The 21,289-nt window shown below is 39.2% G+C and overlaps 1 protein-coding gene across 2 annotated transcripts in view; it reads left to right on the top strand.

Annotated features, from left to right (window-relative positions):
• The first annotated feature begins 5,759 nt into the window (after positions 1 to 5,759).
• Positions 5,760 to 21,289, top strand: part of LOC117472691 (zinc finger and SCAN domain-containing protein 31-like) — a 32,347-nt gene continuing 16,817 nt past the window's right edge. The window contains exons 1-5 of one of the 2 annotated variants that reach the window (XM_034118025.1): positions 5,760 to 6,056; positions 8,280 to 8,715; positions 9,157 to 9,325; positions 11,790 to 12,071; positions 14,467 to 14,718. In XM_034118025.1, coding sequence (XP_033973916.1) covers positions 8,515 to 8,715; positions 9,157 to 9,325; positions 11,790 to 12,071; positions 14,467 to 14,718 — 904 coding nt within the window. In that variant the 5' untranslated portion in view covers positions 5,760 to 6,056; positions 8,280 to 8,514. Of the gene's footprint in view, positions 6,057 to 7,747; positions 8,716 to 9,156; positions 9,326 to 11,789; positions 12,072 to 14,466; positions 14,719 to 21,289 lie in introns of those variants that run through there. The other variant, XM_034118026.1, reaches the window with a different exon arrangement.

Raw genomic sequence — 21,289 nt, 5'->3', positions numbered from 1 at the left:
CAGGACTGTGCTGCTTACCAGCTGCTAACTGCTAACAGCTAACATTAGCTCTCTTCCTGCCTATTTCAACACTGGGGGAAAAAATATGGTGCGTCCCCTGGACGTGTCAATAGTGAGTTTACTGCATTTCCAACACATTTTCTACGAGACGGCACACCGCGAGTCTCAAAGTATTGGTTCTCGTTACATCCCTACTTGTTTCTCTGGGTCTTCCAACAGCTTCTTTTTCTTTCTTTTTTTTTTTACTGTAGCAGAATTTATGTTGACACTGCCTTTTTAAATAAGTGTGTTTGCATTAAATCCTTTCCAAATTGTTTATTGTTTATTTTGCATTATTTTCATAATAATGCATATTTTAAGCGGATGTCTGTAGCCCACAGAACAATACATATTTTATGTTAATTTAATTAATAATGGCTTTTTAGATATTCTAAACTGCTAAATTGAGTTGTTGTATTATCAATCAAGTAATCTACTGGCAACCCCCTAACCAGAATGTTACTGTGAATCATTAAATGTTTTACAGTAATAAACTGAAATTGTTCAACAGTATGAATACCGTAGAATTTCAGTATATTGCTGGCGTCTCTGCTGCCAGTATTTTACTGTTAATTGAAAAGATATAGCAGTATACTGTATTTTATTTTTACAGTAAGAGGCTGTAAAGTCATTTCACAGTATGAGTACTGTAGTATTACAGTAATAATAATAATAATAATAATGGGTTCCATTTATAAAGCACTTCATATTTGATTTCAAATCCCGAAGTGCTACAAGCAGTGAGCATGAACAGTATAAATAGACATTACACAACACGGTAGAATTAACAGTAAATTGCTGGCGCCTGTGCTGCCAGCACTTTACTGTTATTTGACAGGAAAATGTGTTACAGTGTACATCTGATATCTATCTCCTTCAGCCTACTTTCAGCTGCAGAAACCATTCCACTATTAAATTATTCAGCTATTTCAGGACATTGAGGCTATACATTTTGTTGTTTATACCATTTTTCAAACCTTTTAAATATTAAGCTTCTTCACTATTTGTCCTACTCTGCCAGTTTTACATTTCACATTCAAGTTTTCCAACAGTCAGGGCAGTTTGAGCTGTAAGAATTTTGATTCAAATCATATAACCTTTCTGCATTTTTTTCCTCTAGGTTCAGCAACAACCTTACTTGGTTTCTGCTGCTAAAAGCTCTACAGACACCATTCAACTATTAAAATATTCAGCTTTTTCTGCCTTTTCAGCTAAATTCAGCAACAAATTTACAGGGCTTACAGCATTTGCACGCAGCAGGAAATGCATTTTCTAGTCTCATCTTATTCTGCTTCTTCCACCACAAATGTTGTCATGCTACTCGTCCGGCAGCGTTGACACAAAAAACACATCAAAGCGTGCGGAATGACCGGGATTGGGTTGCTATGTCTTTTATTAGTTTTCATGCAAATTCGCAGAAAACTGCGATCATTTTCTCCATAGGAATCAATGGGAAATCCATTTGAACAGAGCTCAAAAACACTCCTTTGACCCCATACAGATTCCGCATACTTTAACGTAGAACAAAAATTCCAAGTTTAAACGGTTTTCGAGACTATGGACTTTATTAGACTATTTGGATATTTTTTATAGCTAGTATGGTTCTCACGTAGTTTACGTTTTGTGGACATTTCACACTATCACATTTTATAATGGGTGTTTGGGAGAGCTCGTTAAGACTTAGAGTGGTGACATCACGGCTAAAGGGGAGAAGTGCCGGAAAATATTCAGAGTTTTTTTTCCAACTATTGCTCGGCTGGCCACAATTTTCACTCTTCATACTTTGGGGATCACAATGTAGGGATATTTGTCCCGGCCGCACCGATATGCTCATTTAATCAAATGGCTTACACATATAGCAAACACGAGATCCATCAGGTGTTCATCTGGTATCCTAAATACTCTGGGTAGGAGATTTAGCTGATTGGAGTTTTTTACTTAGAAGCAATAATGCAGCACAATATTGTGAATACATTCCCTGAGAGGTTGTCTCTCGTTCACTGGCAGGGCGTTGCCGTGGAAACGCTTTGATCTTTGAACACACCTGTTGTCGTTAACTAAATCCAGTGGTAATCTAAAGATGTTCAGAAACGATGCAGGAATGTGGTACAAGAATCCAAAAAGGTAATAGATAAACAGTTAAAATAGTCAGCTAAAATTAATGGATATTCTTTGTTGTACCTTAACAATACAACTAATGCTATTAATACTTACTCAGCGGAGGTAATGTTAGCATCGGGATGCGCACCCAAGTTTCAGTCACAGTCAACATTTCTCTGAATTTTCTAGTTTCCTATCAAGTTCTTACATTACATTACATTACATGTTACTTGTTAGACGCTTTTATCCAAAGCGACTTACATACTCAATACTGTGGACAATCCCCACAGGAGCAATTTGAGGTGAAGTGTCTTGCCCAGGGACACAACGACATGCTGACTGCAGTGGGGTTTGAACCTGTGACCCCACTGATCCGAACACCTACGGACAACCCACTACGCAACACGCCTCTTACAAATTATAAAACAATCTGAATGGGATTCATTATGGTTAAAGCCTCTCGTTAGCTATTTTCTGTTTATTAATTCACATTCAGATCTCCAACAACAGATCACAAATACACAAAGCACAGCAGTTAAAATACACATTATTAGAATATGTTATAGTTTTAAAAAGTTGGTGGCCTAATGTTTTATTTATTTTTTAAATCTATTTATAAATGTTATGCATAATGCATTTCTGTAGTCTTGTTTGTTGTTGTCTTGATATTGTGATATTGTGATATTGATCTTAACACCATTGCCCAGCATTGAATGCAAGTTGCTTCCCTAACACCACACTAACAGTACTTTGTTTATTTTCTGTCCCTCCAGAGCTCCCTCAGCAACATGTCTGTAATGAGGATGAGGTTCTCACTGACCAGCAGCTCTGTAGTCAGGAAAGGAACTCCAGTCTGGACCAAGAGGACCCAGAGCCTCCACAGATTAAAGAGGAACAGGAGGAACTTTGCACCAGTCAGGAGGAAGAGCAGCTTGAACTAAAGCAGGAGACAGATGTCTTCATGGTGACTCTTACTGATGAGGAAAGTGTGCACAGCGGTCAGACTTGTGCAAAAGAGTCTGTAGGCAACATGCCAGTTATGAGTGTTGTGGTATCAGAAGCACAAAGTCATCTGCAGCTCATCTCTCACAATTCTAATGACTCAGGGTTAACAAGAACTGCAGATCCAGAAATAAACAAAAGACATCACGAGACCAAAAGGAACAATGTAAACAAAGCTAACTTGTCAGACATGCAACATAATACAGTGAAGAATTTCAAATGTGAAATTTGTGGGAAAGATTTTAAGTACATGTCATTATTGCGAAGACACATGACAACCCACACGGATGAGAAGCCATATTCTTGCCAAACATGTGGAAAAGATTTCCGAGAGAAAAAACACTTGATGGACCACATGCAAGTCCACACAGGTGAAAAGAAATTTACTTGCAAAACATGTGAAAAAAAATTCAGATATAACTGTAACTTTAAGAGGCACATGAGAATCCACACAGGTGAGAAACCGTATGTTTGCATGACCTGCGAGAAAGGCTTCACTGACATGTCAGCATTAAAAAGGCATATGAGAGTCCACACAGGTGAGAAACCGTTTACTTGTAAAGCATGTGGCATCAATTTCAGACGTAACGATGAATTATTGATCCACATGAGAAGGATTCACTGACTAGAAGATGTAACTTTGAATTGAAAAGGTATTACATTTACACCAAGTAGATTTCCATATGTACCCACACAAGTGACAAGGCACATAAATGCAGCACTTTTCATCTGGATGAATGTTCACCAGGCAGCTACCTCTGGGACTGAGCAATGCAACATATGTTAACATGTTTAATACTGCCATTAACTTGCAAATATAACTTTTATGATTGCAATATGTCATTGTGTTTTGTATTTTGCAGTGGCATTCAATTGTTTTTTTGGTTGCTATTTTGGAAATAATAATCTACATGGTGCTTAAAGGTAGGGTATGGAATTTTGGAGAAACCAGCTTGAGTGTGCTAGAATTTGAAAATACACAGCCGGAAAAAATCTCCCACTTCCTTACAGAGCCCCTCCTCCAACACACACGAACGCGCACATGACCAATGAGGGCACGAGATAAGTTGGTGCACAAATGGAAAGCTGACAGGCAGGTAGGCCATCCAGTTATTTTAGCCGGGCTGGCTAAAATGATTGGTAGTGCTTTTTACAGTACTACGGCTTCCACAGATTACATTTTTTTATGGATTTTTTGTCAAAGCACTTAAGATATTCATTGCTATCGGGATGTTAAGAGCATTCCATGGAATATAACAAAAAGTGTATCTCGAGCCGGATACTCAAACTTACCTACCCCACCTTTAAGGCAGTAATAAGGAATAGTAATGATGCACTTAATGCTGTGTGATCTAATGTATGTATCTAACTATAAAGCTTTGTTTGGTCATCCTGTAAGAATACCAGATTCACCCTAAACGCTAAAGATATTAGCAAATGATGGTCATCCATGGTGCTGATAGGTATGACTGACATAATAAGTAAGTGGATGTAAGTTGTTACAAACAGTACAGTAGGTGTTTAAATGCTGGCCACATGGGCTTGAGCTTAAGTTATTATATTATTTAAATACGTTGATACGTTTGGTCACCGGAGTTGCCTCATATTAAACTTTGGTAGAGCCGGCTAATTTCCTTTTATTATATTGAATGTTTGAATAGAACATTAAAGTTACCATTGGACTCAGTAAAACATGTTAAATTAGCATAGATCCACTGCCACTAACCAACATCTCAGTTATAATATTACAATCTGAATCTGACAGAAAGGGCCCAGATTCATCCCAACCAAAGTGTCCACACCGGTTAACAGAGGTGGGAGAAGTACAAATCTTTTACTTCAGTAGAAGTACCAGAGTGTAGGAATACTCTGTAAAGTCCTGAATTCAAAAGGTCACTCAAGTAAAAGTACAAAAGTATCGGCATCTAAACATACTTAAAGTACCAAAAGTATTTATTATGCAGATTAGTCCATTTCAGAATAATATATATTATGTTTGGATTATAATTATTAATTTAAGTGTTTATCAAGGCATGTAACGGTGCAGCTAGTTTGTATAACTTTGTATACTGCAGGATAGATTGTGAATTTACTCCAGGTTTAACTAAAGTCTTATTTAAGTGTTGATTATATCATATTATCCAAATCTGCAAAGTAATTTAAGGTACGAAATAAGTGGAGTAAAAGTAGACGATTTACCTCTGAATTGTAATGGAGTAGAAGTACAAAATAGCATAAAATGGAAATACTCAAGTAAAGTACAAGTATTTAAAAATTGTATTCAAGTACAGTACTTTGAGTAAATGTACTTAGTACATTCCCACCTCTGGCCGTAAAAATCGTTTCAAATGTTATACTTGTGAGAAAAGGTTCACCCAGATGTCGAACAAAAGTGATTCATGCAACTCACTGAACAAGAGTTGGGGAACATGTTGTTTTTATGTTATTGTTTGTTTCCATTATTAGTTATTGGGGGATATTGGGACAATGTATTTTTTAACGTCAATCCAGGAGGTGGCGGTAATGTAACTTTATCAGTGCAGACCGCCTCCCTAAACCAACGAAGAAGAACATTCCACCGGAAGTTGTGTAGTTCATACCAACGAGAAAAACACAAGTTGGTTCGGCCGGGCACCCCTCGAGCGTCAGTTTTCAACGGGCAGGGCGTCCCATAGACCTTCATAGACGTTCCATAGCGTTGATAATAGACGCGATGAGAACGCTCCCCGCTGCATCAAAATTCAACGAGCGCATTCCGTTTTCAGCTGAAGCGTATGGTTCAGCGTTCCTGAAACTTTTTTTGGGCGGATTTTATAGAAATGCATGTAATCATAGCGTCTGTAAATAAAGTTTTGGGCGCGCACGTGTGACGTCATCTATGCGACGATGTTAAAGCCCATTGCTACTTCCACTAGGTAAGTAACACGGTGAACATGTGACTGAAATCAAGAAAATACTGCAAAAGAATGCACAAATGTTTTTAATCGTTAATGTCAGATATGTACTAAGTAAATACATTTGTTCCTGCTCAAGATTAGATTCAACTTTATTGTTATTGCACAGATTACAGGTAGCCTACTGGGACAACGAAATGCAGTTTAGCTTCTAACCACGAGTGCAAAAAGCAGTAAAGTGAAAAGTAGTGTACACAATCTACAGAATAAAATATAGAATGAATTGAATGATGAATAAACAGCGAGGGTTATGAATACACTATATACACAGTAGCCTAGCCTAGTATTAACAGTGTGTATGAATATGCTAAGATATATAAAGTATGAAAACGGTAAGCAGTGCAAGTATAGTATAAAATATATAGATATTAATTTCATGATGATAAACATTATGGAACAATGACGAAAAATGTGAATGGAAGTGGCGACGTAGAACTGACACAAAACAACAACAAACTTTTGCGGAGCCAGTTTCATCACCAGCACGGGGTAAACACCACCAATGAGCGCTCAGCTCGATATACCAGCGAGTCGTTTCCCATCCAGCATTTCGCTTCTGCAGCTCGTGGAGAGAAACTGCTCCGCCTCGCTCTCAAGGCTGCCGGTGTTATGCATGGATGGTGTTATGCCGTAGGTTGAAGCCGTGCCGTAGATTGAAGCCCTGTTCGCGGGGACGCGCAAAGGTGACGTCATCGCCTGTATTGAGCGTTCGCCTAGTTTTCTAAGCGGAAAAACGAAAGATACTATTTACTTTCTCTCTTTTGAATGATATATTTCCCATCAGATTAAACAACAAACGGCTGAATAAATAATGTGCATACAATTGCGAGGAGGCTCGTTTTAAGGACACTTTTCAGATCTGTCACAATCTTCGTATTGGAACAAACTTCCGTTTTTGAGTCCACTCTGTTATGTTCCTCCTTCCTACAGAACAGACAATGACAGGATAATATGTCATTTGTCAGTATAGTCCTATTTCTTAAAACCTTCTCTGTTGTTTAAGTGTCTGATAACCACGAATAGTAAGCAATGATATAACAGTAATGATATAACATATGTCAGACACTGTGTTATTTTCAATCAAGCCTAAAAGATAATGTGTTCAAACTGGCTTCACTCGCTTTAATTGCTCCTTTGAATGTAATTTTCCTCTGTGGTTTCCTACTCGATACATGTTTGTATTGTAATGCCACTCATATTTAATTTTTTATTGTATTTTAAGGTGACATTGACATTGACACTTTGAAAGGTGCCCTAAAATAAAGTGTATTATTGATCTTATATCTGTGCCTATATCACACTATTAATGTTCCTTATTTTAGACTAGGTTAATCCTGGTGTCAATAGGGAAGATCTGCACTGTTCTCTACATAACATGTTCAGCAGAGCAGGTATTTCTCCTACCAGATTTGGAACCCCCCCTATCATTTTGCCCAGGATAGTCATAGACTCACCAAAATCACACTGGTGTTGCCTGTTCCCCTCTAGTTTATGCTCACAAAAGCATTTTACTCTGGGCCCAGCAGGTAAAAAACTAAAGAGGGGCTTCCATATCCGGCAGAGAAGGTGTTGTAGCTGCCGGATTTGGAACCCCCCCTATCATTTTGTCCAGGATGGTCATAGACTCACCAAAATCACACTGGTGTTGCCTGTTCCCCTCTACTTTGTGCTCACAAAAGCATGTTACTCTGGGCCCAGCAGGTGACAAATTATAGGGGGGCTTCCATATCCGGCAGCCAGCCACAACACCTTCTCTGCCAAACGACTGACACCTCTTATTGCATGAATAATATTTGTGATTGTTTATGACCGTAGTTATTATGTATCAGTTATGTGTTTTTAATGGGGTAAGAGTTGATTAAATGAATGACACAACAATAAAAAAATTAAAATAATCATAAAGATTCAGAAATATTCCTTCATGCCCATGACAGGTGTCCCACTAATGCCAAGCCCCGTAAATATTAGGTGACCTTTATTTGTCAGATATGATCTTACAGGTTACAGTCATAGGGAATTGTATGGTTGCCATTTATAATGTATTTCCAGTTACCTATGTTACCATAGCTCAAAACTGTCTTTTTGTAATCATGCTATGTTGATGTCGTTAATTCTTCTACAAAGATAACGCCACTGTAAAATGTAAGGTGTTCAATTCCTAATTGTTTTTTCTTCTCTCAACAGATTCTTCTGAGTTCTCAGTGAAAGCTAAACACCATTATAAGCTGTAATAGCGTAAATCCAAAGGCACTTTTAAGAGCCACGTCCCCGTCGTTTCCCCGTCCTTGCTGTAGTGAAATTGTCCTATCTCTGTTGCTGTCTGTGTATCTCTGTCTGTGTACCTGTGTATGTGTCTTATCTGTCCATCTTTCTGTTGTTAGTCCCTTTCTGTGTTTTTGTTTTTCTATACTTGTTTGTCATGACTCGACCTAAGTTCAGGCCCTGCCCAGCTTGCCAGACTCCAAATCAGAGGAGCAGGAAAACGTGCAGTGCCTGCTACGGAAGCCTGTCAAACAAAACCAAACTGAAAGAAAAAGCGGCATCACTGAATAGTGAATGGGGCCAAGGTGTGGTGAAAAACAGAAATGTTGGACGTATAATTGATTCTGCCTGTATTGCAGTAAGTACAAATATTTTACTGTTAATTGAAGTGAAACTCCCTTTTTTTTTTTTTATACTAAAAATATTTGTACATTATGATCAGGCCTTTGAAAATATAGTCTTATTGTCAGATGTTACATCTTACAGTGATCGTATTTACCTCTTTGACCCATCTGTCTGATTGTGATGTTTAAATGTTGTAAATATTTTGTGAGAGGTTTTTTTTGGTCCAAAAAAAGAGCAACAATGCGTATTGTTCTTTGTAAAATAATTATTTTGTTGTAATGAAGGCAATGGCAGAAACAGCAGGTGTACCTTAGCCCTTGCATGCAAATAGCAATTAGTCTTACACAATGCAAGATACCTTCATGTTGCTTGTATAATAATCCAAAAGAAAGTATTAATGTGTTTAAGGTAACGTGTCAAACAAATGTGTGTCAACTGCTTTTGTTCATTTCAGGTGCGGAAACTTGAGGCTCTAGGCTACAAGCCAATTCTATTTTATGGCAAGCCAAATAGGGCTTCAAATATGTGGGCTGCTGATATAATAACCCATCTGCCCCCCACTCCTGCCACCAAAACCTTACTGGACAAAATGCGGAGGGCTTATGAATTCCTCTTGGCAAAGGGTAAGAGTATTTTCTTTTTCAAAAGATTGTGTTAAATGCATATATCTACATATACATATATTTGACTACCTTTTTTTATTTGAACAAAAACTGTAAGTAAACCTGCATTACAGACCTGCATCTGAAACTCCCACAGCCGAGCAACCACAGACCCTTAGCAGAGAGCAGCAAGAAACCCTCAGTGCAGAGCAGCAAGAGACCCTCAGTACAGAGCAGCAAGAGACCCTCAGTGCAGAGCAGCAAGAGACCCTCAGTACAGAGCAGCAAGAGAGACCAGCTCCCAAGCAACACCAGACCCTCAGTGCAGAGCAGCAAGAGACACCAGCAGGGACCTGTTGAAGATGTCTGTGAACACCTCTGCCAGCTGAATTGCACACACCCTGAGAACACGGTCAGGGATGGCATCAAGTCCAGGCCTTTTGTGGGTTAACCCTTTTAAAGGATTTGCACACATCTGCCCTTTTTAAAACAAAAGGGCAGGGATCCCGATCCTGCTGTGCCTCTCTGATCTCAAAACGACCATTAAAAGCATTTAGCTCATCTGGGAGAGGCGCACATGCAGACAGTCCCCCAGCACCACCCGCTGCTCCTTTGTAATCTGTCATTGTTCTTAATCCCGCCCACATGTTCCGGGTGTTACAGCCTTTGAAGTCAGACTCCACTTTGGCTGGTGCCCCACGAGGACGCATATGGGAAAACGCATACACAAACGCAATCGCAAAAAAGGCTTCCGTCCACACGCAATAGACACCGGATAGTGTCTGTTCACACGAGACAGCTCCGTTTAGCTCCAACCGCTGGAAATGCTGCAGTACATATGCCGAGCCTGTACGTGGCGCTGTAACTTCCTCCACAAAAGCAGCGAAGAAGCATGGTTGTCATGGTTACCCTTCTGTTTATTCTCCACGGTGGGGGCCGAGGGAACCGGGCAGAGTTTTTCGCCGGTCAACGTGTGTTAAAGTTTCAATCTTCCGGACAAAATTATAAAAGTGCCGGTCAAAGGTCTTTTTGTTATTTATTGAGCTTTAAAACAAATTAATAACGACTATATATAATAATATAATAATAAAATACACAGAGCCTCTCTTTTTCCTCCCTCTTCTGACGGCGTCAGTGTCTGTCTCATGCAGCAGCTGATCCAGTAATGAGTGACCCGACAGTAAAAATAAACATATTTATAACTAGTTTAGGTAGTTTGAGAGGCAATAAAAATAGCTAAGGGTGATGATCTGACTTGAAGTGTGTGTTTTGCTCCGTTCACCGCTGCATCACAGCGGGAGGAGCTGAAGGTGAGCTGAAGGTGAGCAGAGCTGCGTGTCTCCGTCCTGTCAGATTAGACTTGACTCGCGTTTATGTCCATATCGAGAGAAAGATAAATAATCTGAATTCAGTGTGCAGTTTACTTTGACGCGGGGGTGAGCAGCAGAGGCGGGGCTATTGCGTCATCATTATCAGAAAATGATCGTATAGAGGCGATCACACGGAGCCGTATGACCCCCCAGAGCGCTCCGTTCCCAGATCTATCCACCTTGGGACCTGTTATCGTTTGCGGGGTCCGTTTCTATCGCTTAGTTACGGCCTCGTGTGGCAAAAAGGGCTATACGCAAGAGAAATATGCGGATACAACCCGTTTTCGTCCTCGTGGTGCACCATCCTTTGTCTCTGTATTGTCCAGCCGTGACTTTTATACCTAGGCCCTCTGACCCCAACGAAGAAGAACATTCCACCGGAAGTTGTGTAGTTCATGCCAACGATAAAAACTAAAGTTGGTTTGGCTTATTTTGTCTCTTCATACATCCATATATTTCACACAGTAGAAATGGCTGCAGTTGAGAAACTGAGAAGTGTTATCAACGAGCGACTAGCTGCAGCTGCCAATAAAATATTTGAAGTTTTTGCTCAAGCTTTATCAGCATACGAGGAGGAGATTTGTCGTCAGCGCAGATTATTGGATACCGTCTTGAAGCCTCAGATAAAGCTGCACAGAACAGTTGTTGCCGTGGAAACACTTTGATCTTTGAACACACCTGTCGGTCGTTAACTAAATCCAGTGGTAATCTAAAGATGTTCAGAAACGATGCAGGAATGTGGCAAAAGAATCCAAAAATGTAATAGATAAACAGTTAAAATAGATAGCTAAAATTAATGGATATTCTTTGTTGTACCTTAACAATACAACTAATGCTATTAATACTTACTCAGCGGGAGTAATGTTAGCATCGGGATGCGCACCCAAGTTTCAGTCACAGTCAAAATGTCTCTGAATTTTCTAGTTTCCTATCAAGTTCTTACAAATTATGAAACAATCTGAATGGGATTCATTATGGTTAAAGCCTATTTTCTGTTTATTAATTCACATTCAGATCTCCAACAACAGATCACAAATACACAAACCATGCATTGAATGCAATTTGCTTCCCTAACACCACACTAACAGCACTTTGTTTATTTTCTGTCCCTCCAGAGCTCCCTCAGCAACATGTCTGGAATGAGGATGAGGTTCTCAGTGACCAGCAGCTCTGTAGTCAGGAAAGGAACTCCTGTCTGGACCAAGAGGACCCAGAGCCTCCACAGATTAAAGAGGAACAGGAGGAACTTTGCACCAGTCAGGAGGAAGAGCAGCTTGAACTAAAGCAGGAGACTGATGTCTTCATGGTGACTCTTACTGATGAGGAAAGTGTGCACAGCGGTCAGACTTGTGCAAAAGAGTCTGTAGGCAAGCCTCAGATAAAGCTGCACAGAACAGGTGTGTAACAAACAATAAAATACTTTCTTATTCTGTGTGACTGGCGAAGCCACACACAGTATAGTATTCAACATACTTATCTCATCTTATTCTCCTTCTTCCGCCACAAATGTTGTCATGCTACTCGTCCGACAGCGTTGACACTAAACACACAAAAAACACATCAAAACGTTTCGGAATAACCGAGATCGGGTTGCTATGTCTTTTATAAGAGATTCGCCTAGCCCAGGGGTCTGCAACCTTTTTGACCAAAAGAGCCATTTTGCCCCCTTTTCCACCAATTATTTTTGTCTGGAGCCGCAAAACATATTTGATAGCTTGATAGCTTATAAAGTTGTATATATTGTTACATCATAGACATAAACTACAGTTTTTTTGCATTTATTATGTATTACATTATAGAAAACTGTTTACCTCTAATAATAAACAAAGAACTCTTATAAGGAGAATTAAAAAAAATACACAGGCCTACTTTAAAATAAATCAACGCACTTGGGGAGTCCTCTGCACATTTGAAGAAAATGAATATAATTAAAATGGGCCCACTTTGAAATAAATAAAACATATAGCTGCACCCTAAAAAGAGTTAACTGATTGAATTATGACTGAAGATCGTCAGCTGTCTTCCTCTTCCGTGTTGTTCCTCCAATACGTAAAGGCTGCAGCACCTTTAACAACTTCTCTCCACATATCAAACATACCGGTAAGCCAGCATCGTTTGCTGTGAAAGCATATAACTCTGTCCACGCAGAATTAAACCCTCTGTGTCCCTCCGCTACTTTTATTTTCTTTGATTTATCCGTAGTTCGCTCATCAAGCCGGGGTCAGGTTATTCGCCTGCAAGAAAATGCGCTGGCGCGGGACCGTAGCAGGATATGACGCATATTTTAGTTGACCTAATTAAAACCTTTTTTTTTAAATTTCTTTATGTGTCACAGTATCACCTCAAAATACAAGATACGAAACATTTTCAACCGTGCAACAAAATATAAATAGTCCTACAAATATTTTTATTTTATTTCCTTCTTATTTTTGTCTAAACTCAAGGGAGCCAGAGCAGAGGGCTTAAAGAGCCGCATGCGGCTCGAGAGCCGCGGGTTGCCGACCCCTGGCCTAGCCGTTTTCACGCAAATTCGCAGAAAACTGCGATCATTTGCTCCATAGGAATGAATGGGAAATCCATTTGAACAGAGCTCAGAAACACTCCTTTGACCCCATACAGATTCTGCATACTTTAACGTAGGACAAAAATTACAAGTTTAAACGGTTCTCGAGACTATGGACTTTATTCGACTATTTGGATATTTTTGATAGCTAGTACGGTTCTCATGTAGTCGCAGCTTACGTTTAGTGGACATTTCACACTGTTTCACATTTTATAATGGGTGTGTATGGGAGAGCTCGTTAAGACTTAGAGTGGTGACATCACGACTAAAGGGGAGAGGAGCTGGAAAATGTAGTGGAGTTTTTTTTCCAACTATTGCTCGGCTGGCCACAATTTTCACTCTTCATACTTTGGTGATCATAATGTAGGGATATTTGTCCCGGCCGCACCGATATGCTCATTTAATCAAACGGACTTGCACATATAGCAAACACGAGAGCCATCAGGTGTTCATCTGGTATCCTAAATACTCTGGGTAGGATATTTAGCTGATTGGAGTTACAGTTTTTTACTTAGAAGCAATAATGTAGCACAATATTGTCAATACATTCTCTGACAGGCTGTCTCTCGTTCACTGGCAGGGCGTTGCCGTGGAAACGCTTTGATCTTTGAACACACCTGTCGGTCGTTAACTAAATCCAGTGGTAATTTAAAGATGTTCAGGAACGAGGAATGTGGTACTAGAATCCAAAAAGGTAATAGTCAGCTAAAAGTGAGCTAAAATTAATGGATATTCTTTGTTGCACCTTAACAATACAACTAATGCTATTAATACTTACTCAGCGGGGGTAATGTTAGCATCGGGATGCGCACCCAAGTTTCAGTCACACAGTCAACATTTCTCTGAATTTTCTAGTTTCCTATCAAGTTCTTACAAATTATAAAACAATCTGAATGGGATTCATTATGGTTAAAGCCTCTCGTTAGCTATTTTCTGTTTATTAATTCACATTCAGATCTCCAACAACAGATCACAAATACACAAAGCACAGCCGTTAAAATACACATTGTTAGAATATGTTATAGTTTAAAAAGGTTGGTGGCCTAATGTTTTATTTTTTTATTTCATAAAATCTATTTATAAATGTTATGCATAATGCATTTCTGTAGTCTTGTTTGTTGTTGTCTTGATATTGTGATATTGATCTTAACACCATTGCCCAGCATTGAATGCAATTTGCTTCCCTAACACCACACTAACAGTACTTTGTTTATTTTCTGTCCCTCCAGAGCTCCCTCAGCAACATGTCTGTAATGAGGATGAGGTTCTCAGTGACCAGCAGCTCTGTAGTCAGGAAAGGAACTCCAGTCTGGACCAAGAGGACCCAGAGCCTCCAGAGATTAAAGAGGAACAGGAGGAACTTTGCACCAGTCAGGAGGAAGAGCAGCTTGGACTAAAGCAGGAGACTGATGTCTTCATGGTGACTCTTACTGATGAGGAAAGTGTGCACAGCGGACGGACCTGTGCAAAAGAGTCTGTAGGCAACATGCCAGTTATAAGCGTTGTGGTATTAGAAGCACAAAGTAATCTGCAGCTCATCTCTCACAATTCTGATGACTCAGGGTTAACAAGAACTGCAGATCCAGAAATAAACAAAAGACATCACAAAACCAAAAGGAACAATGTAAACAACGCTAAATTGTCAGACATGCAACGTAATACTTGCACTGTAAAAAAAAAGAAAATGTGAAACTTGTCAGAAAGATTTTAAGTACATGTCAATACTGCGAAGACACATGACCACCCACACGGATGAGAAGCCATATTCTTCCCGAACATGTGGAAAAGATGTCCGAGAGAGAAAACACTTGATAGGCCACATGCGAGTCCACACAGATGAAAATGTATTTAATTGCAAAACATGTGGAAAAAAATTCAGATATAACTGTAACTTTAAGAGGCACATGAGAATCCACACAGGAGAGAAATGCTAGTTTGCATGACCTGCGGGAAAAACCTTCATTGACATGTCGGCATTAAAAAGGCATATGAGAGTCCACACAGGTGAGAAATCATTTACTTGTAAAGCATGTGGGAACAATTTCAGACGTAACGATGAATTATTGATCCACATGAGAAGGATTCACAGACTAGAAAATGTAACTTTGAATTGAAAAGGTATTACATGGTTTACAACAAGTAGATTTCCATATGTACCCACACAAGTGACAAGGCACATAAATGCAGCACTTTTTTCATCTGAATGAATGTTCACCAGGCAGCTACCTCTGGGACTGATCAATGCAACATATGTTAACATGTTTAATACTGCCATTAACTTGCAAATATAACTTTTATGATTGCGATATGTCATTGTGTTTTGTATTTTGCAGTGGCATCAAATTGTTTTTTTGGTTGCTATTTTGGTTTTGAGGTGACACTTGCTGAAGTTGGAAATAATAATCTACATGGTGCTTAAGGCAGTAATAAGGAATAATAATGATGCACTTAATGCTGTGTGATCTAATATATGTATCTAACTATAAAGCTTTGTTTGGTCATCCTGTAAAAATACGAGATTCACCCTAAACGCTAAAGATATAAGCAAATGAGGGTCATCCAGGCTGCTGGTATGATGACTGACATAATAAGTAAGTGGATGTAAGTTGTAACAAACAGTAGGTGTTTAAATGATGGCCACATGGGCTTGAGCTTAAGTTCAGTCAGACAACTCACGTGTTTCTTTAATATGTTTATTAGAAGCAGCATATAGTTGAGTTTGGCGACTAGGCTCGGGCATCATCACTCCATAGATATACATAGCACGATGAGTGATGATTAAATAACTAAACCCCGAGCCTACGGGTGGAAGCTGGGGTGGTGGTGGGGCAGGCAAGCAGCAGCGACGTAGAGGTAGCTGCAGCAATATCAAGCAATGCATAGAGAGATATCTGACAGGTTAAATAGAGCGGCACATTAAGGAGACTGTTTGGTTGGTTGTAGAGTGGCAAGGGGCGTTATGTATGAATGCAGCATAAGTGCTCAAGTTGACTGCCTGAACTAGCTCGCAGGCTTCGCCCCATTTATTATATTATTTAAAAACGTTGATTAGTTTGATCACCGGAGTTGCCTCATATTTAACTTTGGTAATACTAATAAGAGATTGCATTTGAATCACAAGTAAGATCTTGAACAATTTCAAATAAAAAACGAAATGGTTCTCAGATGGCATCTTATTGCTTTCCTTTCATGCAACATCAAGTTCTACTTTTCATTTTACAGGAGAATACTTTCCAAGCCGGTACATTCATTTGACGGCTATCAGTTAAATGAAAAACGTCTATCTATGTTTCTGATTAAGGTTTTCCATGAAAAAGTGTTCACACATTACTATGTAAAGTCCTTCCACCCTTGTAATGTGTTTTTTTTTTTTTTTTTTTTAAACATTGTCTTTGCAATGGCTTAAAAAATATGAATCATGTTAATGATAGCTACAATTAAATAGAGCCTTCTCATTTCCTTTATTATAATGAATGTTGAAATAGCACAGCAAGGTTACAATGGCCACAGTAAAATTCACATGTTAAATTTGCACAGATTCACTGCCACTAACCAACATCTCAGTTATAATATTAAAATCTGAATCTGACAGAAAGGGCCCAGATTCATCCCAACCAAAGTGTCCACTACCTTTCTCACAACTCTCACAGAGTCGAAAGCCATGCAAGAGCAATTCACAAGAAGACCAGTACTGATCAGGAACCAGAGAGCAAATGTTTAAAATGGGGAGTTTCATGATTTCTTAAAGTAAAAAAATCTACACAAGGTCCCACATCGGTTTACAGAGGTGGGAGGAGTAGGCTACTCATTTTGTACTTCAGTAAAAGTAGAAGTACAAGAGTGTAGGAATATTCTGTTACAAGTTAAAGTCCTGCATTCAAAGGTTACTCAAGTAACAGTACAAAAGTAAAAGCACTTATTGTGCAGATTGGCCCCTTACAGAATAATATATATTATATATTATAATAATAGTTATTGATGCATTAAAGTGTTAGACAAAGCTGGTAAAGGTGCAGCTAGTTTTAATCACTTTGTTTGCTGCAGGGTAGATTGTGAATTTACTCCAGGTGTAACTAAAGTCTTATTTAAGTGTTGATTATATTTCACATCATTAATCCAAGTCTGTAAAATAACTAAAGGTACAAAATAAATGATTAGTCTCTGAATTGTAGTGGAGTAGAAGTACAAACTAGCAAATAATGGAAATGCTCAAGTAAAGAACAAGTATCTAAAAATGTTACAGTACTTGAGTAAATATACTTTACCCCTCTGCCGGGGAAAAGCATTTCAAATTCAAAGATTCAAAATTGAAAGGCTTTTTTTTCATATGCACAGTAGTTACAGTGTAGAAAATGGCATTGAAAATCTGAAGTCTCAAGGTCCCCCAACATTGTAACATAGTTATATAGGACATAACACAATAAAACAGATACAAAAAATAAAAATAGTGCAAGAAGAAACAGTAGAAGAAGTTTATGTTGCAAGACTAATGTGCAAGTAATGCCGATCAAGTAAACTATATATACATGTCAGAACAATGAATAAATACAATAAATTAAATAATGCAGAGAGTGTTGTAATTGACTAAGTAAACGCAGGAGTCTAGATACATGTAAACAGTGGCGACTGGTCATTAGGGGCAGGTGGGGCACAGCCCCACCTAGTGTCAGCAGAAAGTATTACACATAATGATTACAAAAAATGCAAAGAGATGCAAAAAAAGAAAGAAAAAAATATATAAAATATATTTTAAGGTCATGTTTAATCATCTGATTCGTCTGTACATTGCTGTTTTAGTCTGTGTTCTTCTAATTAGTGTCTACAGTGCCGTTTTGAGCCATGTGGGACAAAACCTGATCATGCCCCACCCTCTCACTGTCAAAGTGAACGGTGACTGTAAAAACTACACTGCGCATGCTCAGAGTATTCTTCAATGTAATGTGTGTGGCAAAAAAAAAAAGACCATAGGGGCACAGAGCTGTCATCCCCACCATACGTCATCTCACATCATTCAGAGCTGATTGGCTGTAAGTACGTGTGCCGCGAAAAGTGTGGTGTGTGAAGAAGAGACGAGAGAGCTGCAGTGACGCGTCCTAAAACCAGGAAGTAAGCTGCGCGTGGCTTCCCTCGACAAAAAAGCAATGAGGTTTCTCCATAGGATTTTAGAAAATAGCTCGAAATAAGATCTGTGGGAAACGTACCTGTTAGATAAATGCACGTTTTGTTCAGCCGGATAACATCCACATGTCTACCCTACTTTTATAATTGTTTTATCATAAATCTATCGATTAGATTTATGATAGACTTTTGAAACTCCAAGAAGATAAGGAGGACTTTTACAAAAAAGTTATAGAAATGTTTGTCCAGAAGGATAGGAAAATGGACTTCATCTTCAAGTCAAGGTAAGACCGCAATTTTATTGAAAATGGGATCTTACTAAGAGAGAACAATTCAATATTTAAATGATAAAATTACATTTTTTGGGTATCCTTTTGTTGAACTGTCTGTTTAAAATTAATCGAAGCATCAGACAAAAAAAGCTTTTGAAAATAATATTATATTTTGGTTTAGGTCAAAATATAATATTTGTAAACCTGAAGAGTCAGTGCCAGTGCCTCACCAGCCATGAACCTCACTGCACGTCACTGCAGAAGCTTATATATAGACATCTACGTTTTTTGTGCCCCACCACTTTTGTACATATAAAAACGCCACTGCATGTAAATAGAATAAGATACAAGAACAGAGTGTTAAATTAAATATACAGTAACATAAAATAAAATACTGTTTATTGCAGGAATAACTACAAATGTGACACTTGTGAGAAAAGGTTCACCCAAAAGTCAAAAAAAGTGATTCATGCAACTCACTCACTGAACAAGTGTTGGGGAACATGTTGTTTATGTTATTGTTTCCCTTGTTAGTTATTGTGGGAGATTGGGACAATGTATTTTTGAACGTCAATCCAGTAGGTGGCGGTAATGAGCGCGGAGACGGAAGGAGCCGGAAGAAGGAAGTGAAGTCGGAGATGCGTTGCAGAAAGCTCAGAGAGAATCGGAAAACTCGGATACATACAGAAACGGTAGCATTGGACTGTTATTTTGGCGGAATTGCATAAACTGTACATTGACTGTTTCATCATGTCAACCAGCTCAGATGGTAGCCAAAGAAACAATATGGAATGGATGATATCCAAAGCTGCGAGGAAGAAAAGATCTTTGAGAGAAAGAGATAGCTCAGTAAGAGCTCGAAGTTGGTCGGATTGGTCGGGTGAAGCAGACAAGGCTAATCAAAGCAAAAAATCTAAAGTCAGTCAAAATGACAGCTAAGCAATTTTGAATAAAGAACTAGAACACGAGTGGAAAGTTGTAATAGAATTCAATCAGGATGGTGGGCATTACCACCCGATTAAACTTACCAAAGCAATTGAAAAAGAGATTGGAAAAATTAAATTAGCTAAATTCATGAACAACAAGCGGGTATTGATACATGCCAATAACAAACAGCAGCAGAAAAAGATTCTCGGAATGAACTCAATGAATGGGGAGAAAAAATGAAGGCGCATGTCCCAGGAGCAATGGCAAAACTGGGAGGAGTAATCTCAGGAGTACCATTGGATATGTCAATGGAAGATGTTAAAAGTGAATTAAAAGGAGGCAAAATAGTGGAAGTCACGAGGCTTAAAAGCAAACGGGATGGCACACTCAAAGAAACATTATCAGTTCTCATTCAGTTTGAGAGAACCTTACCTAAGGCAGTACAAATGGGATATTTGAACTTCATTGTTAGGGAGTATATTCCCAAACCTCTCAGGTGCTACGCATGTCAATGAATAGGGCACACAGCGCAGCAGTGTAAAGGACAGCTAAGGTGTGCGAGATGCAGAGGACAACATGAGTATGGAAAATGTGAAAAGGATGCAAAAGTTAAAGGAGAGGTGTCATGCTTTTCCGGTTATTACCCGTCCCCTTGTGTGTTATGAAGGTTTTTATGCATGTAAACGGTCTGCAGAGTCAAAACCCCTCAAAGTACACCCTGTAGGGAGTAAAACTCTAACACAGAAAAGACCTCCCCAAAACGCCTCGTTGGAACTTTCTCATGTTCTTCCTGGGCATTGTGACGTGTGGATACCCAGTAGCCACGCCCAGAGCTATGACGCGATACGGTCATGCGGTACCCGGAACCAAATGGACCAATCCGTGGAGCCGTTATGTTACGTCCGCGGAGCCGTTACGTTAAGCCCCCGCTGATTGACGGACTTCCTCACACACACACACTCGGTGCAGGCAGCTCTGCTGATTTCTCCTCCCTGGCTGCAGGCTGATAACACAGTTGGGATTGCGGCGAAATTCTCTCTGCAGACCCATTCTCACAGCGTTTATCAACCTTTTTCTTACTCAATATCAAGCCACACTTATTGTTTTTACTTCGGTTGTGAGTTTGTGTGTGCTCAGGATGAGTTTGGCTGTGTTTCGCTGTGTATCGCTATATATAAACAAGGAAACCACACCTCCACGGAGCTCAGCGCGATTCACAACGTCCCGACCAATCAGAGCACACTGGGCTCACAGGGAGGGTGGGGGCTGGAGCTATTGGAGCTACAACGAGCCGTTTAGTGGAGAGAGTGAATACTGCTGAATACACACACTTTACAGAGATGCTGTATGCGAAACCAATGTGAGTTTTAAAGTAAACAGATATGGTTCTAAACTGTATTGAAGTAAACATGTATTATTTTGAACTGTATTTTAGTGAACATGTATTGTTTGAACTGTTTTAAGTAATCCTCACTTACACTCACTGACCCAGATATCTTGCTACATACACATACACCTCCTCCCACCAGCACACACACATATTCTTTTCAAGGTCCTTTCTGGGCATCAATATGCTGTGTACAATGTTTGGTTGTCTGGGAAAGAATAGTTTGTGTGAAATATTCCTTGGGAAAGTAAAGGAGTGGATACAGGTGCAGAGATAAAGATTGACTCTGTCCTTGTGTACTTCCGAAAATCTCACGCTCCATCAGAAGAAACATACTTTTTTCCCAGA

Source organism: Trematomus bernacchii, unplaced genomic scaffold (assembly GCF_902827165.1).
Source record: "Trematomus bernacchii unplaced genomic scaffold, fTreBer1.1, whole genome shotgun sequence".
NCBI classification, from domain to species: domain Eukaryota; kingdom Metazoa; phylum Chordata; class Actinopteri; order Perciformes; family Nototheniidae; genus Trematomus; species Trematomus bernacchii.
The sequence above is the reverse complement of the archived record's forward strand: the minus strand, read 5'-3'. Positions and strand labels throughout refer to the sequence as shown.